This window comes from Neoarius graeffei, chromosome 15, assembly GCF_027579695.1.
Source record: "Neoarius graeffei isolate fNeoGra1 chromosome 15, fNeoGra1.pri, whole genome shotgun sequence".
In the NCBI taxonomy this organism is placed as follows: Eukaryota; Metazoa; Chordata; class Actinopteri; order Siluriformes; family Ariidae; genus Neoarius; species Neoarius graeffei.
In genome coordinates, this window is record NC_083583.1 from 21095932 (window position 1) to 21114803 (window position 18872).

The 18872-nt window shown below is 44.3% G+C and overlaps 3 protein-coding genes across 3 annotated transcripts; all 3 read left to right on the forward strand.

The window, feature by feature from the left end:
* The first annotated feature begins 7551 nt into the window (after positions 1-7551).
* On the forward strand, positions 7552-8523 carry LOC132898782 (hydroxycarboxylic acid receptor 2-like). The gene has a single exon (XM_060940446.1). It carries the CDS (start codon positions 7552-7554, stop codon positions 8521-8523), a length of 972 nt encoding a protein of 323 aa, XP_060796429.1.
* Positions 8524-12017: 3494 nt separating this feature from the next.
* LOC132898783 (hydroxycarboxylic acid receptor 2-like) lies at positions 12018-12989 on the forward strand. Its single transcript, XM_060940447.1, has one exon. The coding sequence runs from the start codon at positions 12018-12020 to the stop codon at positions 12987-12989; it is 972 nt and encodes a 323-aa protein (XP_060796430.1).
* A 3220-nt stretch (positions 12990-16209) lies between these two features.
* LOC132898784 (hydroxycarboxylic acid receptor 2-like) lies at positions 16210-17181 on the forward strand. Its single transcript, XM_060940448.1, has one exon. The coding sequence runs from the start codon at positions 16210-16212 to the stop codon at positions 17179-17181; it is 972 nt and encodes a 323-aa protein (XP_060796431.1).
* The last annotated feature ends 1691 nt before the right edge of the window (positions 17182-18872 follow it).

Here is an 18872-nt window from a genome sequence, read left to right on the forward strand (position 1 = left end):
CTCCTTGAATTGCTCTCTAACCAGTCTCCAGGCAGGAGAAAGACAATGGTGGAAGCCTGAATGAAGTTAGACAAATTTCTCAGCAAATCCCACTGACAATGAAGAATGCCTCCCAACCCACACACTCGGTGTTTGAAAACGAGATTATTTGGGCTGAAGACAGTACTCTTTTGAATCAAGAGTTTTACTGTCATATACGAGCAATACAGGCATTTATACTATTGTGGCAGCGGGGGCGTGGTCAAGCGCCGGTCTGTGACAGGAGGGCGGAGTCAGGGGAGGTAAGTGGCAGAATCACTACACCTGACGTCAATTAACCTGTGTTTGTGTGTGTCTTCCCAGTGACCACGCCCTACTTAAAGAGGGAGAGCAGAGGAGCTCTCCCCGAACCAGACGCCGAGTGTGTGTGTGTCTGTAAAGTTCACATAGTTGTTAGACTGAAAAGTGTGGCAATAAAACGCTCTATCAACCCGAACTCTGTCCTGCCGTCTTCTGTGCTCCACCCTTCTACACAAACCGCCACAGTGGTACCGAAACCTGGGACCTGGAGCACAGACGCCGAACTGCCCCATGGAGTCTTCCCCGTTCGCCGACCTGGTCCACGCCCTCGCCATGGCCCAGCAAAGCCAGCACCAGGCGCTAGTCACGCTCTGTAAGGAGCAGGAGCAGCATTTCGAGGCCCTGGTGTTGGCCCAGCAAGAGGATCGACAGGCGTTCCGGCACCTCCTCGTGTTGGCGGGGACTACCGACGCTCCCACCGCGGGCCCGTCCCCCCTCACCCTGACAAAGATGGGCCCGCAGGATGACCCCGAGGCTTTCATCACGCTCTTTGAGCAAGTCGCGGAGACCTCGGGGTGGCCAATGGATCAGCGCGCGGCGTGCCTCCTCCCCCTGCTAACGGGAGAGGCGCAGCTGGCTGCGCTACAGCTCCCCGCCGACCACTGGCTGGCCTATGCGGACCTTCACCAGGCCATCCTCCAGCGTGTGGGGCGCACCCCCGAACAGCAGCGCCAGTGCTTCCGCGCTCTGCGCTTGGAGGAAGTCGGCCGGCCGTTCGCGTTTGGCCAGCAACTCCGGGACGCCTGCTGGCGGTGGCTGAGGGCCGACAACTGCAACGCCGAGGGGATCGTCGACCAGGTGGTGCTGGAGCAGTTCATCGCACGCTTGCCAGCAGGAACCGCAGAGTGGGTCCAGTGCCACCACCCGGCGTCGCTAAATCAGGCCATCGAGCTGGCGGAGGACCATTTGGCGGCTGTTCCGGCGGCAGGACAGCAGACAGCCTCTTCTCTTCTCTCCTCTTCTCTCTCCCTTCTCCTGTGTCCCGTCCTCGCCCCATTCCCCCACCGTGGAGGCGGGGGCCGGCACCACCGTGATGCCCTCCCGTTTCTCCCTCCTGCGTCTGTCTCTCCCCCCCCTCAGGTGAGTGAGCCCCAGAACACCGGTGCAGAGAGGAAGCCCGGGCCGGTTTGCTGGCGCTGCGGGGAGCTGGGCCACCTCCAACAGCAGTGCACGGCAATGGAGGTGGGCGTGGTGGTTCGGATCCCCGACGCGCCAGAGGCCGCCCTCGATCGGGCCAGAGCATATCGCATGCCGGTGAGTATTCAAGGGGATACATATCAGGCGTTGGTGGATTCCGGTTGTAATCAAACCTCAATTCACCAAAGCCTGGTGCAAAACGAGGCATTGGGGGGAGAACAGGGGGTGAAGGTGTTGTGTGTGCACGGGGATGTTCACAGCTACCCTTTGGTGTCGGTCCACATTTTTTTCCGAGGGGAAAATTTCATAGTAAAGGCGGCGGTTAATCCTCGCCTCACCCACTCGATAATTTTGGGGACTGATTGGCCGGGATTCGGGGAGTTGATGAGCCGTTTAGTGGAGAATGGGTCCTGCCATACTTCAGCAGGGGGAGGTCCCGGTGTTGCCTTGGCAGGATCAGCTGTCACAGAGCCGTCTACGTCATCTCCGCATCAGAGTGAGGAGCCACAGGCCCCTCCTCTCTCTCTCGGGGAATCCCTCGTGGATTTCCCATTAGAACAGTCGCGAGACGAGAGTCTGCGGCATGCGTTTGACCAAGTGAGAGTAATTGATGGTCAAACGCTCCCGCCGATCGCCACCCCGTCCTTCCCCTATTTTTCTATTATGAAGGATAGATTATACCGAGTGACGCAGGACACTCAGGCGAAAGAGCAAGTCACGCAGCTTTTAATTCCAAAGAGCCGCCAGGAATTGGTATTCCAGGCGGCTCACTTTAATCCCATGGCTGGACACTTAGGGCAGGATAAGACACTAGCCCGAATAATGGCCCGATTCTATTGGCTGGGGATTCGCAGCGACGTTCAGAGGTGGTGTACGGCGTGCCGCGAATGCCAGTTAGTAAATCCAGTGGCCATTCCAAAAGCGCCTTTGTGCCCTCTACCATTAATTGAGACCCCGTTCGAAAGAGTTGGGATGCATCTCGTCAGGCCATTAGATCGGTCGACACAAGGGTACCGCTTTATATTAGTTCTGGTGGACTATGCAATGCGATACCCGGAAGCGGTGCCTCTGCGCAATATCTCAGCACGCAGTATTGCGGAGGTGCTCTTCCACGTTATCTCCCGAGTTGGAATCCCGAAAGAGATTCTGACTGATCAAGGCACCACGTTTATGTCATGGACACTGCGCGAACTGTATGGGTTACTGGGGATTAAGCCGATCCGCACCAGCGTGTATCACCCACAAACGGACGGTTTAGTGGAACGGTTCAACCGCACCCTCAAGAACATAATTAAAAAAATCGTAAGTGAGGACGCACGTAATTGGGATAAGTGGCTCGAGCCCTTGCTGTTTTCAGTGCGAGAGGTCCCCCAAGCCTCCACGGGGTTCTCCCCATTCGAATTATTATATGGGCATAAGCCGTGCGGCATTCTAAATGTGCTGCGGGAAAATTGGAAGGAGGGACCTTCACAAAGCAAAAACGAAATTCAATACGTTATGGACCTGCGCGCAAAACTCCACACCCTCACCCACCTAACCCAGGAGAATTTGCGGCAGGCCCAAGAACGGCAAACCCGCCTGTACAACAAGGGTACGCGCCTTAGAGAGTTTGCACCGGGAGATAAAGTACTCGTACTGTTGTCCACATCGAGCTCCAAATTGGTCGCCAAGTGGCAAGGGCCCTTTGAGGTCACACGGCGAGTCGGGAACGTCGACTACGAGGTGAGGCAAACGGAGAGGGGTGGGGTGCTACAGATTTACCACCTCAATCTGCTTAAACTCTGGAATGAGGAGGTCCCTGTGGCGTTGGTGTCGGTGGTCCCGGAGAAGGCGGAGCTGGGGCCGGAGGTTCAAAAAGGGGCATTGGCGTCATGTACCCCTCCGGTCCCCTGTGGAGACCACCTCTCCCCAACCCAACTCGCGGAGGTCGCCCAGTTGCAGACCGAGTTTTCGGATGTGTTCTCATCCCTGCCCGGTCGCACTGACCTCATAGAGCACCACATAGAGATTCCCCTGGGGGTGGTAGAGCGTAGCTGCCCCTACAGGCTACCCGAACACAAAAAAAAGGTGGTTCGGGAAGAACTCGAGGCCATGCTCAAAATGGGCATCGTCGAGGAGTCCCACAGTGACTGGAGCAGCCCAGTGGTCTTGGTACCCAAGGCCGACGGGTCAGTCCAGTTCTGTGTGGACTATAGAAAAGTCAACGTGGTATCTAAATTTGACGTGTACCCAATGCCTCAGATTGATGAGTTGCTCGATCGACTAGGCACGGCTCGCTTTTATTCGACACTGGATTTGACAAAGGGATACTGGCAGATCCCCTTGACTCCACCATCCCGAGAAAAAGCGGCCTTTTCCACACCGTTCAGTTTACACCATTTCGTCACACTTCCGTTCGGGCTGTTTGGGGCACCCGCTACGTTTCAGCGGCTGATGGACAGGGTCCTCCGCCCCCACGCCACCTATGTGGCCGCCTACCTCGATGACATTATAATCTCTAGCAATGACTGGCCGAGGCATCTCAAACATCTGAGGGCCGTCCTTAGGTCGCTCAGGCGAGCGGGTCTCACAGCCAACCCGAAGAAGTGTGCGATTGGGTGGGTGGAAGTATGGTATCTGGGCTTCCACTTGGGCAACGGGCAGGTGCGTCCTCAAATTAACAAGACCGCAGCAATTGCGGCCTGCCCGAGGCCCAAGACCAAAAAGGGGGTGAGACAGTTCCTGAGGCTGGCTGGCTATTATCAGAGGTTTATACCTAATTATTCGGACGTCACCAGCCCGCTGACTGATCTCACTAAAAAGGGGTCACCAGATCCGGTCCAGTGGACGGAGCAATGCCAGCAGGCTTTTTCTGAGGTAAAGGCTGCACTGTGTGGGGGGCCACTTTTACACTCCCCTGACTTTTCTCTCCCCTTTATGTTACAGACCGATGCATTGGACAGAGGGCTGGGGCGGTTTTGTCCCAGGAGGTGGAGGGGGAGGACCGCCCAGTCCTATACATCAGTAGGAAGCTGTCGGTGCGTGAGGGGCGCTACAGCACCATAGAAAAAGAGTATCTGGCAATCAAGTGGGCGGTCCTCGCCCTCCATTACTACCTGCTGGGACGCCCTTTCACCCTCTGTTCGGACCACGCGCCCCTCCAGTAGCTCCACCGCATGAAGGATGCCAACGCGCAGATCACCCGTTGCTATCTGGCACTCCAACCCTTCAATTTCAAGGTGGTCCACAGGCCGGGGGCGCAGATGGTCGTGGCGGACTTCCTCTCCCGTCAAGGGGGGGGGTCGGCTGCAGGCCGGATGGCCACCTGGCCTGAGTTGGGCGGTGGGGGTATGTGGCAGAGGGGGCGTGGTCAAGCGCCGGTCTGTGACAGGAGGGCGGAGTCAGGGGAGGTAAGTGGCAGAATCACTACACCTGATGTCAATTAACCTGTGTTTGTGTGTGTCTTCCCAGTGACCACACCCTACTTAAAGACGGAGAGCAGAGAGCAGAGGAGCTCTCCCCGAACCAGATGCCGAGTGTGTGTGTGTCTGTAAAGTTCACATAGTTGTTAGACTGAAAAGTGTGGCAATAAAATGCTCTATCAACCCGAACTCTGTCCTGCCATTTTCTGTGCTCCACCCTTCTACACGAACCGCCACAACTATACAATTAAATTCTTTGCTAATCCTCTACTTACCTCATTACTCATTCACTCACAGCCAAATTTCCTCAGCCTTCTTAGAAAGTACTGGGACTGCTGCTAGGACTTCTTTATGATGTGGTGTGTTGTGAGACGAGATGAGATCCTCACTGATGTGAACACTAAGAAATTTGAAGATTTTCCTTTCTCCACCTCTGTCTTACCAATGTACAGTGGTGTGTGCAGCTCCCCCAACCTCCTTGCATCAACAATCATTTCCTTGGTTTGGTGTGCATTAAGGAAAAGATTGTTGTTTTGACACCAGGCCACCAGATCTGCCACCTCCTTCCTGTATGCCATCTCACCCTCACCAGTGATCAGTCCAATGACTGTTTTATCATCAGTGAACTTGATGATGCTGGTGTTGTTCCAGGAGGCCACTCAGTCATGTGTGAAGAGAATGTACTGGTTAATTTTTTTCTTTTTTTATCAGACATCTAATTTTTAGGTTTGTTTACCTGACATGTTTCGACGTACAACTGTCATCTTCCTCAGAGTGTCACCGGATGTTGTTGGTGACGCATTTTATCAGCTGATGTTTCCGAAGGCGTGACCTTCCTGTCTGGTTTGACAGGTCGGTCACGCCTACTACTGTCTGTTCGTCCCCTGCAAGATGGCACTCCAGGTATGGGAGAGCATGTATGCTCCCTCATCCCGGTTGATGGTCCTCGGACTTCGCTTACGGATCTCCATGGCCTCCCTGATCCAGCGCTGATGTTTATTATCTTCTGTGCGGATGACTCTGGCATTCCCCCAGTCCATAATATGATTTTCCCTTTTGCAGTGATCTGTTATGGCTGACTTATAATTTTCCTGTTGTGCCTTTTCTTTTATTGTTCGGGTTTGTCTTGTAGCTGTCTCCTTTTCGCACTCTTTCTTATGTTCATTTTTTCTTGTGTTGAAGCTCCTTCCTGTCTCCCCGATGTAAGTTTTATTGCATAATTGGCATGGAATCTCATATATGGTGTTGCATCTGTTTTCCGGATGTATTCTGTCTTTGGGATGAACCAGGATCTGACGGAGTGTTATGTATGGTTTGACAGGTGTGTTAATGTTATATTTCCTCATTGCTCTTTGAATGCGTTCCGTTATTCCTCTGATGTATGGTAATGTTACTACTCCCTCATAATCACATCCAGCAGCTCCTCAGATAGAGTCAGGATGCAACCCTCAAAAGGTTGTCAGTGACAATTAATTCAAACAAAAATATTTATATACACGCTGAAGTAGTACATTTCAATCTGTCTGTGCCTATAATAAAATAAAATTTCCCTGACCCTCACTATCACTAACTCCCACTAACTAACGTTAACCTTCATTCTCAGACAGTTTGGGGCTGAGTAATTATGGGCTGGGAATCCAGTAGGCTTGAGAAAACTGCCAATTGACAAGCAACTTCCCAAACCTTGGACCTGCCCCCGGGAGGTGATGGTGATCCCATCACCATCCAGAAAACAACAAGTAAAAACAAGAAACAACGTATCCAACAATACGTTCTTTACCTACCAGAGGGAAAAGTTTATATCCTTAAGATAAACAGGCCTTAGCAGATCAATTATAAAAGGTTAATGAGAAATTGGGCTTTTTTAAAGCAATGAGATAGTGCAAAATTCAAAACTATTGTTGCTATTGAGTTCAGCTAGGGCAAACTGCAACCAATTACAATTCAATTATTCGAATTTAAATTACTCAATTTCTGAATCTGTACTCACTCCCCAAACCCTTTCAAATAACATGCAAAGCACTTACCAAATTCAAAAGTTGTCCACAAACATCAAAACGTTTTCCTTGATATCAATGGTAAATCTGAACAAAACTGAGTGAGTGACAAATCCAAATCACAAAACGCAAATCCAACATCCAATTATAAACAACGTGTCTAGTTTTAAATGAGCTCCCAATTGTTATGCCAACCAGGTGAGTACATCAAGGGGTGGTGGTGGGGATTCGGAGTTATTTTATTTAATCAGCACAACAAAAGAGCAAATGCGAGCCTCCAAGGCTTTCCTAAAAAGTTTCCTAAAACACATGACAAACCTTCTCCAAAAACAGCACACATCTATGACGGGCACCCCAAACCAGGCATCTGATGCTCCCCAGAGAGGCGCAGCAGCACGTTTAAACCATAGCTACACCTGTATGCAAGTGTACCTAATTGGGCTAATTGCCTTGTGCCACACCACCAGCACAGCTGCAGGGGAACACACAAAGAAACACAGCCACAGCCAAGGGGGAAAAGGGGCAAAGCCCAGAGGGCCGTGATACAATATATAATATGGGTGGTGGGTGGTGAGTAGTTTGGAATTTTGTTCATCTCATTTTTTGTCTCTGGTTGTAGAATAAAACATTAGTGTAGTTAAACAGTTTCTCAGTCCATCTGCATCAGTAATGCCAACATGTCAAACTCCTCAGTTTGTTGTGCTTTCGATACCCCTGTTTTAGATCAAATCCTAGCCCCAATACTTTTCATTGAGTTCATTCTTGGCACCACAGGGAACTTTCTGTTCCTCTGCATGTTTGCCCTTGATGCAGGGAACTGGAAGCCAAACTCGATCTACCTGGCACACCTGTCTGTGGCCGACACAGTTCTGCTCTTCTTCATGCCATTCAGAGCTGAATACTACATCAGGGGCAAGGACTGGATCTTCGGAGATGCCTTCTGTCGCATGTTGCTCTTCTTTGTGGCAGCCAACCGGGCCGCTAGCATCTTCTTTCTCACTGCTGTGGCTGTGGACCGCTACATGAAGATTGTGCACCCACTACATCGCATAAATCGGATGAACCTGAAGTATGCCATGGGGGTCTCTACATGCATATGGGCTATGGTTTTCCTTATGACAGGTCAGTTGCTGGGCTCAGAGCACTTTTTCAGCCTTGCCAACCACACCCAGTGTGAGAGCTTTAACATATGCTTGGACAACAATCCACTGGTAATCTGGCACAGTACCTTCTATGTGCTCCAGTTCTTGGTGCCAAGCAGCATCATCATCTTCTGCACGGTCTGCATTACATGGCAGCTGAAAACAAAAACAATGGACACCACAGGCAAGGTCAAGCGGGCTGTCCACTTCATTTTAATCGTTGCTCTGGTCTTTTTTGTCTGCTTCTTGCCAAGCACTACCTCACGGGTGGCTATTTATGTCCTGAAGATCTGGTACAATCAGTGTTCATACTTCAGTGAGGCAAATACGGTTTTTTATTTTTCACTTTGCTTCACCTATTTCAATAGTGTGCTCAACCCTCTGCTTTATTACTTTTCCACTCCTGCAGCCGGTGGGCTCATACTGAACTTTTTCAGGAGACTTATAGGACAAAAAGAAGAGAAGGTGCCAGCGAATGGGACTGTGGCTACAGTAACAAGAGATTAAAGACAATTCAAGCAAAATATGTGAAAAAATGCTGTTATCTCAGAGGTGCACTTTGTTATAGTGATAAATCAAACTGTCATGATAGTTGGCATAAAGATTTTTTTTGCATTTTTGTTAGAAACACAAAGACCAAACAAATGGTAGAATTAATAACTTTATAAAACTCTACATTAATACTACAAAGCAATATTAGTACATTCGAGCATTGTGACATTTGAACTTGATTTGCTAAATGCATCATTGCATGTCAAGCATAGGATCAGTGATACTATTTTTACATATATGTAAATCACTAATATTAATATCAATAATATCAAAAATATTTTTATAGACCCATAAGTTTTTAAACATGTGAATGGTTGTCTGTGTCTATGTGTCAGCCCTGTGATGACCTGGCGACTTGTCCAGGGTGTACCCCGCCTTTCACCCGTAGTCAGCTGGGATAGGCTCCAGTAGAACAGGATAAAGCGGCTACAGATAATGAGATGAGATGAGAAGTTTTTAAACAGTGACTTTCCCTTCTCGGTAATGTGCTCCAAAGTAACAGTATATGAGGTGAAAATTGCAATTGTAAACTAGTAACCAACATAACACTGTTTGTGAAAGCTGATCAATTTATAGGAAGCTTATTAACTCTTTATTGGCATGTAAGCAAATAGGAAAAAATGTAAGACAAAAATAGATTACACATATTGTCCATTTTTGGTTGAGTGTGCAAAAGGCCACCACATTTATTCATCCATCTGCCTATCTATCTTGATTTTAAACATCAAATTTGCAAATCCTAAAGAGGAAAAAACAAACACAGATCGAATCTGTTCCATTTGTTGTTAGCCAGTAGAGTATAATTTAATTCATTTCCAGTTTTGATATCCTTAGACATTTTATTTCCACTAAGATGCTGCGTATTTGACTGTAATAGTAAATATGGAGCTAACATGACATTTGGCTTCCAAACTTTCTACCGTCACACAAGGTCAATGACGTTAATGACAGCTGAGCGAAGTGTAAAAATTAGTCTGTTGTGTGACTGAATGGAAGTGTTTATTCAGGTGGGCAGGGAATTCCCTCACACCATTTCACTTCTAGCAGCAAAATCATACACCTTGTAGTGTGAGTGTTCAATTAATAGGCTAAATTCTGCTACTCAAACAGAGGCTCATGGGCATGCAAATTAGGGTTCACGCTACAAATGCACAGCAGTGCCTCAATATAATTGATGCATCCAATACTGAAAAATGAAAAACAGTATATGTTCTAATACATTGGGTTATATTATAAACACATTCCAAAACCTATCACCAACTGACTATTAGACTATTATACATGTTGGACAAATTTTGTTTTCATTTGAACTTGATGATTTGATATTAATTATCTACTTTTTCTCTCTGGAAAAATGTCCCATTAAACCTTCTATGACTTCATGTAAAGCCATAAGTTGTAAAACAAAGGGCATTTCTTCCAAATGTGAAAGTCATCTCTGGTTGGTGAGAACATCTGTAAACATAAGCCATACTGTCTATTCAGACCAAAAATATATATTTGTATTAAATTACAGATTCTCTATGAAACGTAGTTGATGATCACTTAAAAGTAACAATCACTAAAACGTTAGAAAATAGTGTATTTTTGTATGTGCATGAAAAAGGTAACTCGTTTTAACAAGTGTGTGTGTGTGTGTGTGTGTGTGTGTGTGTGTGTGTGTGTGTGTGTGTGTGTTCTGGTAATAGAAGATAGTCCATTATGGGACATTTATTGGGCTACATACTGTAAAAGAATATATGTTTAATTTCAGTCTGTCTTATATTTTATTGTTTAGATCCAGTGTGACTATTTTCTTTACGTTTTTTTTCTTCTTCTCATATTTGAAATGTAATAATGACTTAGTATTTTGTAATATGGGAAAGTTATTGAAATTTAAATATTAAACTGAATAATACAATTCAATTCAATTTTATTTATATAGCACTTTTAATAATGGACATTGTCACAAGGAGCTTTACAGAAGTATATAAAATCAGGATATAAATTTTAAATTCATATATTTATCCCTGGTGGCATGGTGGTGTAGTGGTTAGCGCTGTCGCCTCACAGCAAGAAGGTCCGGGTTCGAGCCCCGTTGCCGGCGAGGGCCTTTCTGTGCGGAGTTTGCATGTTCTCCCCGTGTCCACATGGGTTTCCTCCGGGTGCTCCGGTTTCCCCCACAGTCCAAAGACATGCAGGTTAGGTTAACTGGTGACTTTAAATTGACCGTAGGTGTGAGTGTGAGTGTGAATGGTTGTCTGTGTCTATGTGTCAGCCCTGTGATGACCTGGCGACTTGTCCAGAGTGTACCCCGCCTTTCGCCCGTAGTCAGCTGGGATAGGCTCCGGCTTGCCTGCGACCCTGTAGAACAGGATAAAGCGGCTAGAGTTAATGAGATGAAATGAGATATTTATCCCTAATGATCAAACCAGAGGCAATGCTGGAAAGGACAAAGACTATGAGACAATATGAGGGAGAAACCTTTTGAGGAACCAAACTCAAAAGGGAACCCATCCCCATCTGAGTAACACCAGATATTCCAATTATAAATTACTTGCTTCTATAACAGTGTGCTATATGGTCAAAAGTGCAACTGTTTAACCAAAAAACTCATTATAATTTGAACATGAAATCTATTTTGTTGACGTTATCAACTGTTCACTGATGGAGACTTGAGTGCAAAACTGTTCATGGCAACTGCAGTCCAAAGCCATCTTCATTGTTTCTAAGTGGTATCAGCTACAGGAATCTCATGTATCTTTAGGCTGTCCATATGGGACCATCCTCAGAGGGAAGCAAGTGGATTCCAAGTGATGAGATTGCCAACTAGAAGTAGCATATCAGGATGGATAAGGCAGGTCTGGACAGCAGAAGTGGTCAGGATTACTGATGATCACTACTACACATTTTTTTTATGTATTACAGAAATATTGCAGTCTTTGCAGCTGCAGAACAGTTCATAAGTTCAAGTCATTGTTTAGCCTTACTTTGCGTCTCACTAGTGGTACTTTCTTGTCAGGAAGTGTGTTGCCATGCCAGAGTGCATTGTCTTTTTCATAATCATTTTTACATTATAATATGAGTGGTGGGTGGTGAGTAGTTTGACGTTTTATTCACCTAGTTATTTGCCTATGGCTGTAGAATAAAATACTAGTGTGAGTGAAGAGTTTCTCAGTGTATTGTCTTTTTCATAATCATTTTTACATTATAATATGAGTGGTGGGTGGTGAGTAGTTTGACGTTTTATTCACCTAGTTATTTGCCTATGGCTGTAGAATAAAATACTAGTGTGAGTGAAGAGTTTCTCAGTGTATTGTCTTTTTCATAATCATTTTTACATTATAATATGAGTGGTGGGTGGTGAGTAGTTTGACGTTTTATTCACCTAGTTATTTGCCTATGGCTGTAGAATAAAATATTAGTGTGAGTGAAGAGTTTCTCAGTCCATCTGCATCAGTACTGCCAACATGTCAAACTCCTCAGTTTGTTGTGCTTTCGATACCCCTGTTTTAGATCAAATCCTAGCCCCTATACTTTTCATTGAGTTCATTCTTGGCACCACAGGGAACTTTCTGTTCCTCTGCATGTTTGCCCTTGATGCAGGGAACTGGAAGCCAAACTCGATCTACCTGGCACACCTGTCTGTGGCCGACACAGTTCTGCTCTTCTTCATGCCATTCAGAGCTGAATACTACATCAGGGGCAAGGACTGGATCTTCGGAGATGCCTTCTGTCGCATGTTGCTCTTCTTTGTGGCAGCCAACCGGGCCGCTAGCATCTTCTTTCTCACTGCTGTGGCTGTGGACCGCTACCTGAAGATTGTGCACCCACTACATCGCATAAATCGGATGAACCTGAAGTATGCCATGGGGGTCTCTACATGCATATGGGCTATGGTTTTCCTTATGACAGGTCAGTTGCTGGGCTCAAAGCACTTTTTCAGCCTTGCCAACCACACCCAGTGTGAGAGCTTTAACATATGCTTGGACAACAATCCACTGGTAATCTGGCACAGTACCTTCTATGTGCTCCAGTTCTTGGTGCCAAGCAGCATCATCATCTTCTGCACGGTCTGCATTACATGGCAGCTGAAAACAAAAACAATGGACACCACAGGCAAGGTCAAGCGGGCTGTCCACTTCATTTTAATCGTTGCTCTGGTCTTTTTTGTCTGCTTCTTGCCAAGCACTGCCTCACGGGTGGCTATTTATGTCCTGAAGATCTGGTACAATCAGTGTTCATACTTCAGTGAGGCAAATACGGTTTTTTATTTTTCACTTTGCTTCACCTATTTCAATAGTGCGCTCAACCCTCTGCTTTACTACTTTTCCACTCCTGCAGCCGGTGGGCTCATACTGAACTTTTTCAGGAGACTTACAGGACAAAAAGAAGAGAAGGTGCCAGCGAAGGGGACTGTGGCTACAGTAACAAGAGATTAAAGACAATTCAAGCAAAATATGTGAAAAAATGCTGTTATCTCAGAGGTGCACTTTGTTATAGTGATAAATCAAACTGTCATGATAGTTGGCATAAAGATTTTTTTTTTGCATTTTTGTTAGAAACACAAAGACCATACAAATGGTAGAATTAATAACTTTATAAAACTCTACATTAATACTACAAAGCAATATTAGTACATTCGAGCATTGTGACATTTGAACTTGATTTGCTAAATGCATCATCGCATGTCAAGCATAGGATCAGTGATACTATTTTTACATATATGTAAATCACTAATATTAATATCAATAATATCACAAATATTTTTATAGACCCATAAGTTTTTAAACATGTGAATGGTTGTCTGTGTCTATGTGTCAGCCCTGTGATGACCTGGCGACTTGTCCAGGGTGTACCCCGCCTTTCGCCCGTAGTCAGCTGGGATAGGCTCCAGTAGAACAGGATAAAGCGGCTACAGATAATGAGATGAGATGAGAAGTTTTTAAACAGTGACTTTCCCTTCTCGGTAATGTGCTCCAAAGTAACAGTATATGAGGTGAAAATTGCAATTGTAAACTAGTAACCAACATAACACTGTTTGTGAAAGCTGATCAATTTATAGGAAGCTTATTAACTCTTTATTGGCATGTAAGCAAATAGGAAAAAATGTAAGACAAAAATAGATTACACATATTGTCCATTTTTGGTTGAGTGTGCAAAAGGCCACCACATTTATTCATCCATCTGCCTATCTATCTTGATTTTAAACATCAAATTTGCAAATCCTAAAGAGGAAAAAACAAACACAGATCGAATCTGTTCCATTTGTTGTTAGCCAGTAGAGTATAATTTAATTCATTTCCAGTTTTGATATCCTTAGACATTTTATTTCCACTAAGATGCTGCGTATTTGACTGTAATAGTAAATATGGAGCTAACATGACATTTGGCTTCCAAACTTTCTACCGTCACACAAGGTTAATGACGTTAATGACAGCTGAGCGAAGTGTAAAAATTAGTCTGTTGTGTGACTGAATGGAAGTGTTTATTCAGGTGGGCAGGGAATTCCCTCACACCATTTCACTTCTAGCAGCAAAATCATACACCTTGTAGTGTGAGTGTTCAATTAATAGGCTAAATTCTGCTACTCAAACAGAGGCTCATGGGCATGCAAATTAGGGTTCACGCTACAAATGCACAGCAGTGCCTCAATATAATTGATGCATCCAATACTGAAAAATGAAAAACAGTATATGTTCTAATACATTGGGTTATATTATAAACACATTCCAAAACCTATCACCAACTGACTATTAGACTATTATACATGTTGGACAAATTTTGTTTTCATTTGAACTTGATGATTTGATATTAATTATCTACTTTTTCTCTCTGGAAAAATGTCCCATTAAACCTTCTATGACTTCAGTAAAGCCATAAGTTGTAAAACAAAGGGCATTTCTTCCAAATGTGAAAGTCATCTCTGGTTGGTGAGGACATCTGTAAACATAAGCCATACTGTCTATTCAGACCAAAAATATATATTTGTATTAAATTACAGATTCTCTATGAAACGTAGTTGATGATCACTTAAAAGTAACAATCACTAAAACATTAGAAAATAGTGTATTTTTGTATGTGCATGAAAAAGGTAACTCATTTTAACAAGTGTGTGTGTGTGTGTGTGTGTGTGTGTGTGTGTGTGTGTGTGTGTGTGTGTGTGTTCTGGTAATAGAAGATAGTCCATTATGGGACATTTATTGGGCTACATACTGTAAAAGAATATATGTTTAATTTCAGTCTGTCTTATATTTTATTGTTTAGATCCAGTGTGACTATTTTCTTTATGTTTTTTTTCTTCTTCTTATATTTGAAATGTAATAATGACTTAGTATTTTGTAATATGGGAAAGTTATTGAAATTTAAATATTAAACTGAATAATACAATTCAATTCAATTTTATTTATATAGCGCTTTTAATAATGGACATTGTCACAAGGAGCTTTACAGAAGTATATAAAATCAGGAAATAAATTTGAAATTCATATATTTATCCCTGGCGGCATGGTGGTGTAGTGGTTAGCGCTGTCGCCTCACAGCAAGAAGGTCCGGGTTCGAGCCCCGTGGCCGGCGAGGGCCTTTCTGTGCGGAGTTTGCATGTTCTCCCCGCATCTGCGTGGGTTTCCTCCGGGTGCTCCGGTTTCCCCCACAGTCCAAAGACATGCAGGTTAGGTTAACTGGTGACTTTAAATTGACTGTAGGTGTGAATGTGAATGGTTGTCTTTGTCTATGTGTCAGCCCTGTGATGACCTGGCGACTTGTCCAGGGTGTACCCTGCCTTTCGCCCGTAGTCAGCTGGGATAGACTCCGGCTTGCCTGCGACCCTGTAGAACAGGATAAAGCGGCTAGAGTTAATGAGATGAAATGAGATATTTATCCCTAATGATCAAACCAGAGGCAATGCTGGAAAGGACAAAGACTATGAGACAATATGAGGGAGAAACCTTTTGAGGAACCAAACTCAAAAGGGAACCCATCCCCATCTGAGTAACACCAGATAGTCCGATTATAAATTACTTGCTTCTATAACAGTGTGCTATATGGTCAAAAGTGCAACTGTTTAACCAAAAAACTCATTATAATTTGAACATGAAATCTATTTTGTTGACGTTATCAACTGTTCACTGATGGAGACTTGAGTGCAAAACTGTTCATGGCAACTGCAGTCCAAAGCCATCTTCATTGTTTCTAAGTGGTATCAGCTACAGGAATCTCATGTATCTTTAGGCTGTCCATATGGGACCATCCTCAGAGGGAAGCAAGTGGATTCCAAGTGATGAGATTGCCAACTAGAAGTAGCATATCAGGATGGATAAGGCAGGTCTGGACAGCAGAAGTGGTCAGGATTACTGATCACGACTACACAATTTTTTTATGTATTACAGAAATATTGCACTCTTTGCAGCTGCAGAACAGTTCATAAGTTCAAGTCGTTGTTTAGCCTTACTTTGCGTCTCACTAGTGGTACTTTCTTGTCAGGAAGTGTGTTGCCATGCCAGAGTGCATTGTCTTTTTCATAATCATTTTTACATTATAATATGAGTGGTGGGTGGTGAGTAGTTTGACGTTTTGTTCACCTAGTTATTTGCCTATGGCTGTAGAATAAGATATTAGTGTGAGTGAAGAGTTTCTCAGTCCATCTGCATCAGTACTGCCAAGATGTCAAACTCCTCAAGTTGTTGTGTTTTTGAGACCCCTATTTTAGACAAAGCCCTACCCCCGATACTTATCCTCGAGTTCATTTTTGGCACTACGGGGAACTTTCTGTTCCTCTGCATGTTTGCCCTTGATGCAGGGAACTGGAAGCCAAACTCTATCTACCTGGCACACCTGTCTGTGGCCGACACAATTCTGCTCTTCTTCATGCCATTCAGAGCTCACTACTACATCATGCGCCAGGATTGGATCTTCGGAGATGCCTTCTGTCGCATGCTGCTCTTCTTTGTGGCAGCCAACAGGACCGCGAGCATCTTTTTCCTCACTGCTGTGGCTGTGGACCGCTACCTGAAGATTGTGCACCCACTACATCGCATAAATCGGATGAACCTGAAATACGCCATGTGGGTCTCTACAGGACTATGGGCTATGGTTTTCCTTCTGATAGGTCAGGTGTTGGGCTCACCACACTTTTACAGCCTCGGCAACCGCACCCAGTGCGAGAGTTTTAACATATGCTTGGACAACAATCCAGGGATATTCTGGCACAGCACCATCTTTGTGCTCCAGTTCTTTGTGCCAGGCAGCATCATCATCTTCTGCACAGTCTGCATTACATGGCAGCTGAAAACAAAAACAATGGACAACACAGGCAAGATCAAGAGAGCTGTCCACTTCATTTTCATTGTTGCCGTGGTCTTTTTCCTTTGCTTCTTGCCAAGCACTGCCTCACGGATATCTGTTTGGGCCCTGATGATGTTGTATGACCAGTGTTCACACTTCAGTGATGCAAATGTGGTTTTTTATTTTTCACTTTGCTTCACCTATTTCAATAGTGCGCTCAACCCTCTGCTTTACTACTTTTCCACTCCTGCAGCCGGTGCGCTCATACTGAACTTTTTCAGGAGACTTATAGGACAAAAAGAAGAGAAGGTGCCAGCGAATGGGACTGTGGCTACAGTAACAAGAGATTAAAGACAATTCAAGCAAAATATGTGAAAAAATGCTGTTATCTCAGAGGTGCACTTTGTTATAGTGATAAATCAAACTGTCATGATAGTTGGCATAAAGGGTTTTTTTTTTTTGCATTTTTGTTAGAAACACAAAGACCAAACAAATGGTCGAATTAATAACTCTATAAAACTCTACATTAATACTACAAAGCAATATTAGTACATTTGAGCATTATGTGACATTTGAACTTGATTTGCTAAATGCATCATCGCATGTCAAGCATAGGATCAGTGATGCTATTTTTACATATATCTAAATCACTAATATTAATATCAATAATATCACAAATATTTTTATAGACCCATAAGTTTTTAAACAGTGACTTTCCCTTCTTGGTAATGTGCTTCAAAGTAACAATATGTAAGATGAAATAGTATACTTGTAAACTAGCCACCACTATAACACTGCTTGTGAAAGCTGATCAATTTATAGGAAGCTAATTAACCTGTTATTTTTGAAAAATATTCAAAGACATGCAGATTAGGTAAAATACCCAGTCACTGGGGTTGCACAAGACCAGTGCATACTTAGTGTCAGTCCCAAGCCTGGATAGATTGGGGAGGGTTGTGTTAGGAAGGGCAGCCAGTGTAAAACCTATGCCAAATCAAATATGTAGATCATGATGATTTGCTGTGGCGACCCCTAACAGGAGTCACCAAAAGAAGAAGAAGAAGAAGAAAAAAACACACACACATTCCAAAACCTATCACAATTTAACTATTATTATATACATTGGACAAATTTTGTTTTCATTTGAACTTGATGATTTGATATTATCTACTTTTTTCTCTGACAAAATGTCCCATGAAACCTTCACTGACCTCAGTAAATTCATAAGTTATAAAAACAAAGGACATTTCTTCCAAATGTGAAAGTCATATCTGGGTTTGAGGACACTTGTAAACCTGAGCCATACTGTCTATTCAGACCAAAAAATAAATAAATAAATAAATATATATATATATATATATATATATATATATATATATATATATATATATATATATATATATATATTTGTCTTAAAATACAGATTCTGTATGAAACAGTCGATGATCACTTAAAAGTAACAATCACTAAAATGTTAGAAAATAGTGTATTTTTGTATGTGCATGAAAAAGTTGACTCATATGTTAACGTGTGTGTGTGTGTGTGTGTGTGTGTTCGTTCTGGTAGCTCATGATGGGACATTTATTGGGCTATGTACTGAAGAAAGAAAAGAAAAGAAAGAAGAAACCTTTATTCGTCACATGCACACTTCAAGCACAGTGAAATTCATCCTCTGCATTTAACCCATCTGAAGCAGTGAACACACACACACACCCAGAGCAGTGGGCAGCCCAGAGCGCCCGGGGAGCAGTCAGGGGTTCGGTACCTTGTTCAAGGGCACCTCAGCCCAAGGCCGCCCCACATCAACCTAACTGCATGTCTTTGGATTGTGGGGGAAACAGGAGCAAACCCACGCAGACACGGGGAGAACATGCAAACTCCACACAGAAAGGCCCTCGCCGGCTGCTGGGTTTGAACCCGGAACCTTCTTGCTGTGAGACGACCGTGCTAACCACTACACCACCATGCCGCCTGGTAAAAGAATATATGTTTAGTTTCAGTCTGCCTTATATTTTATTGTTTAGGCCCAGTGTGACCATTTT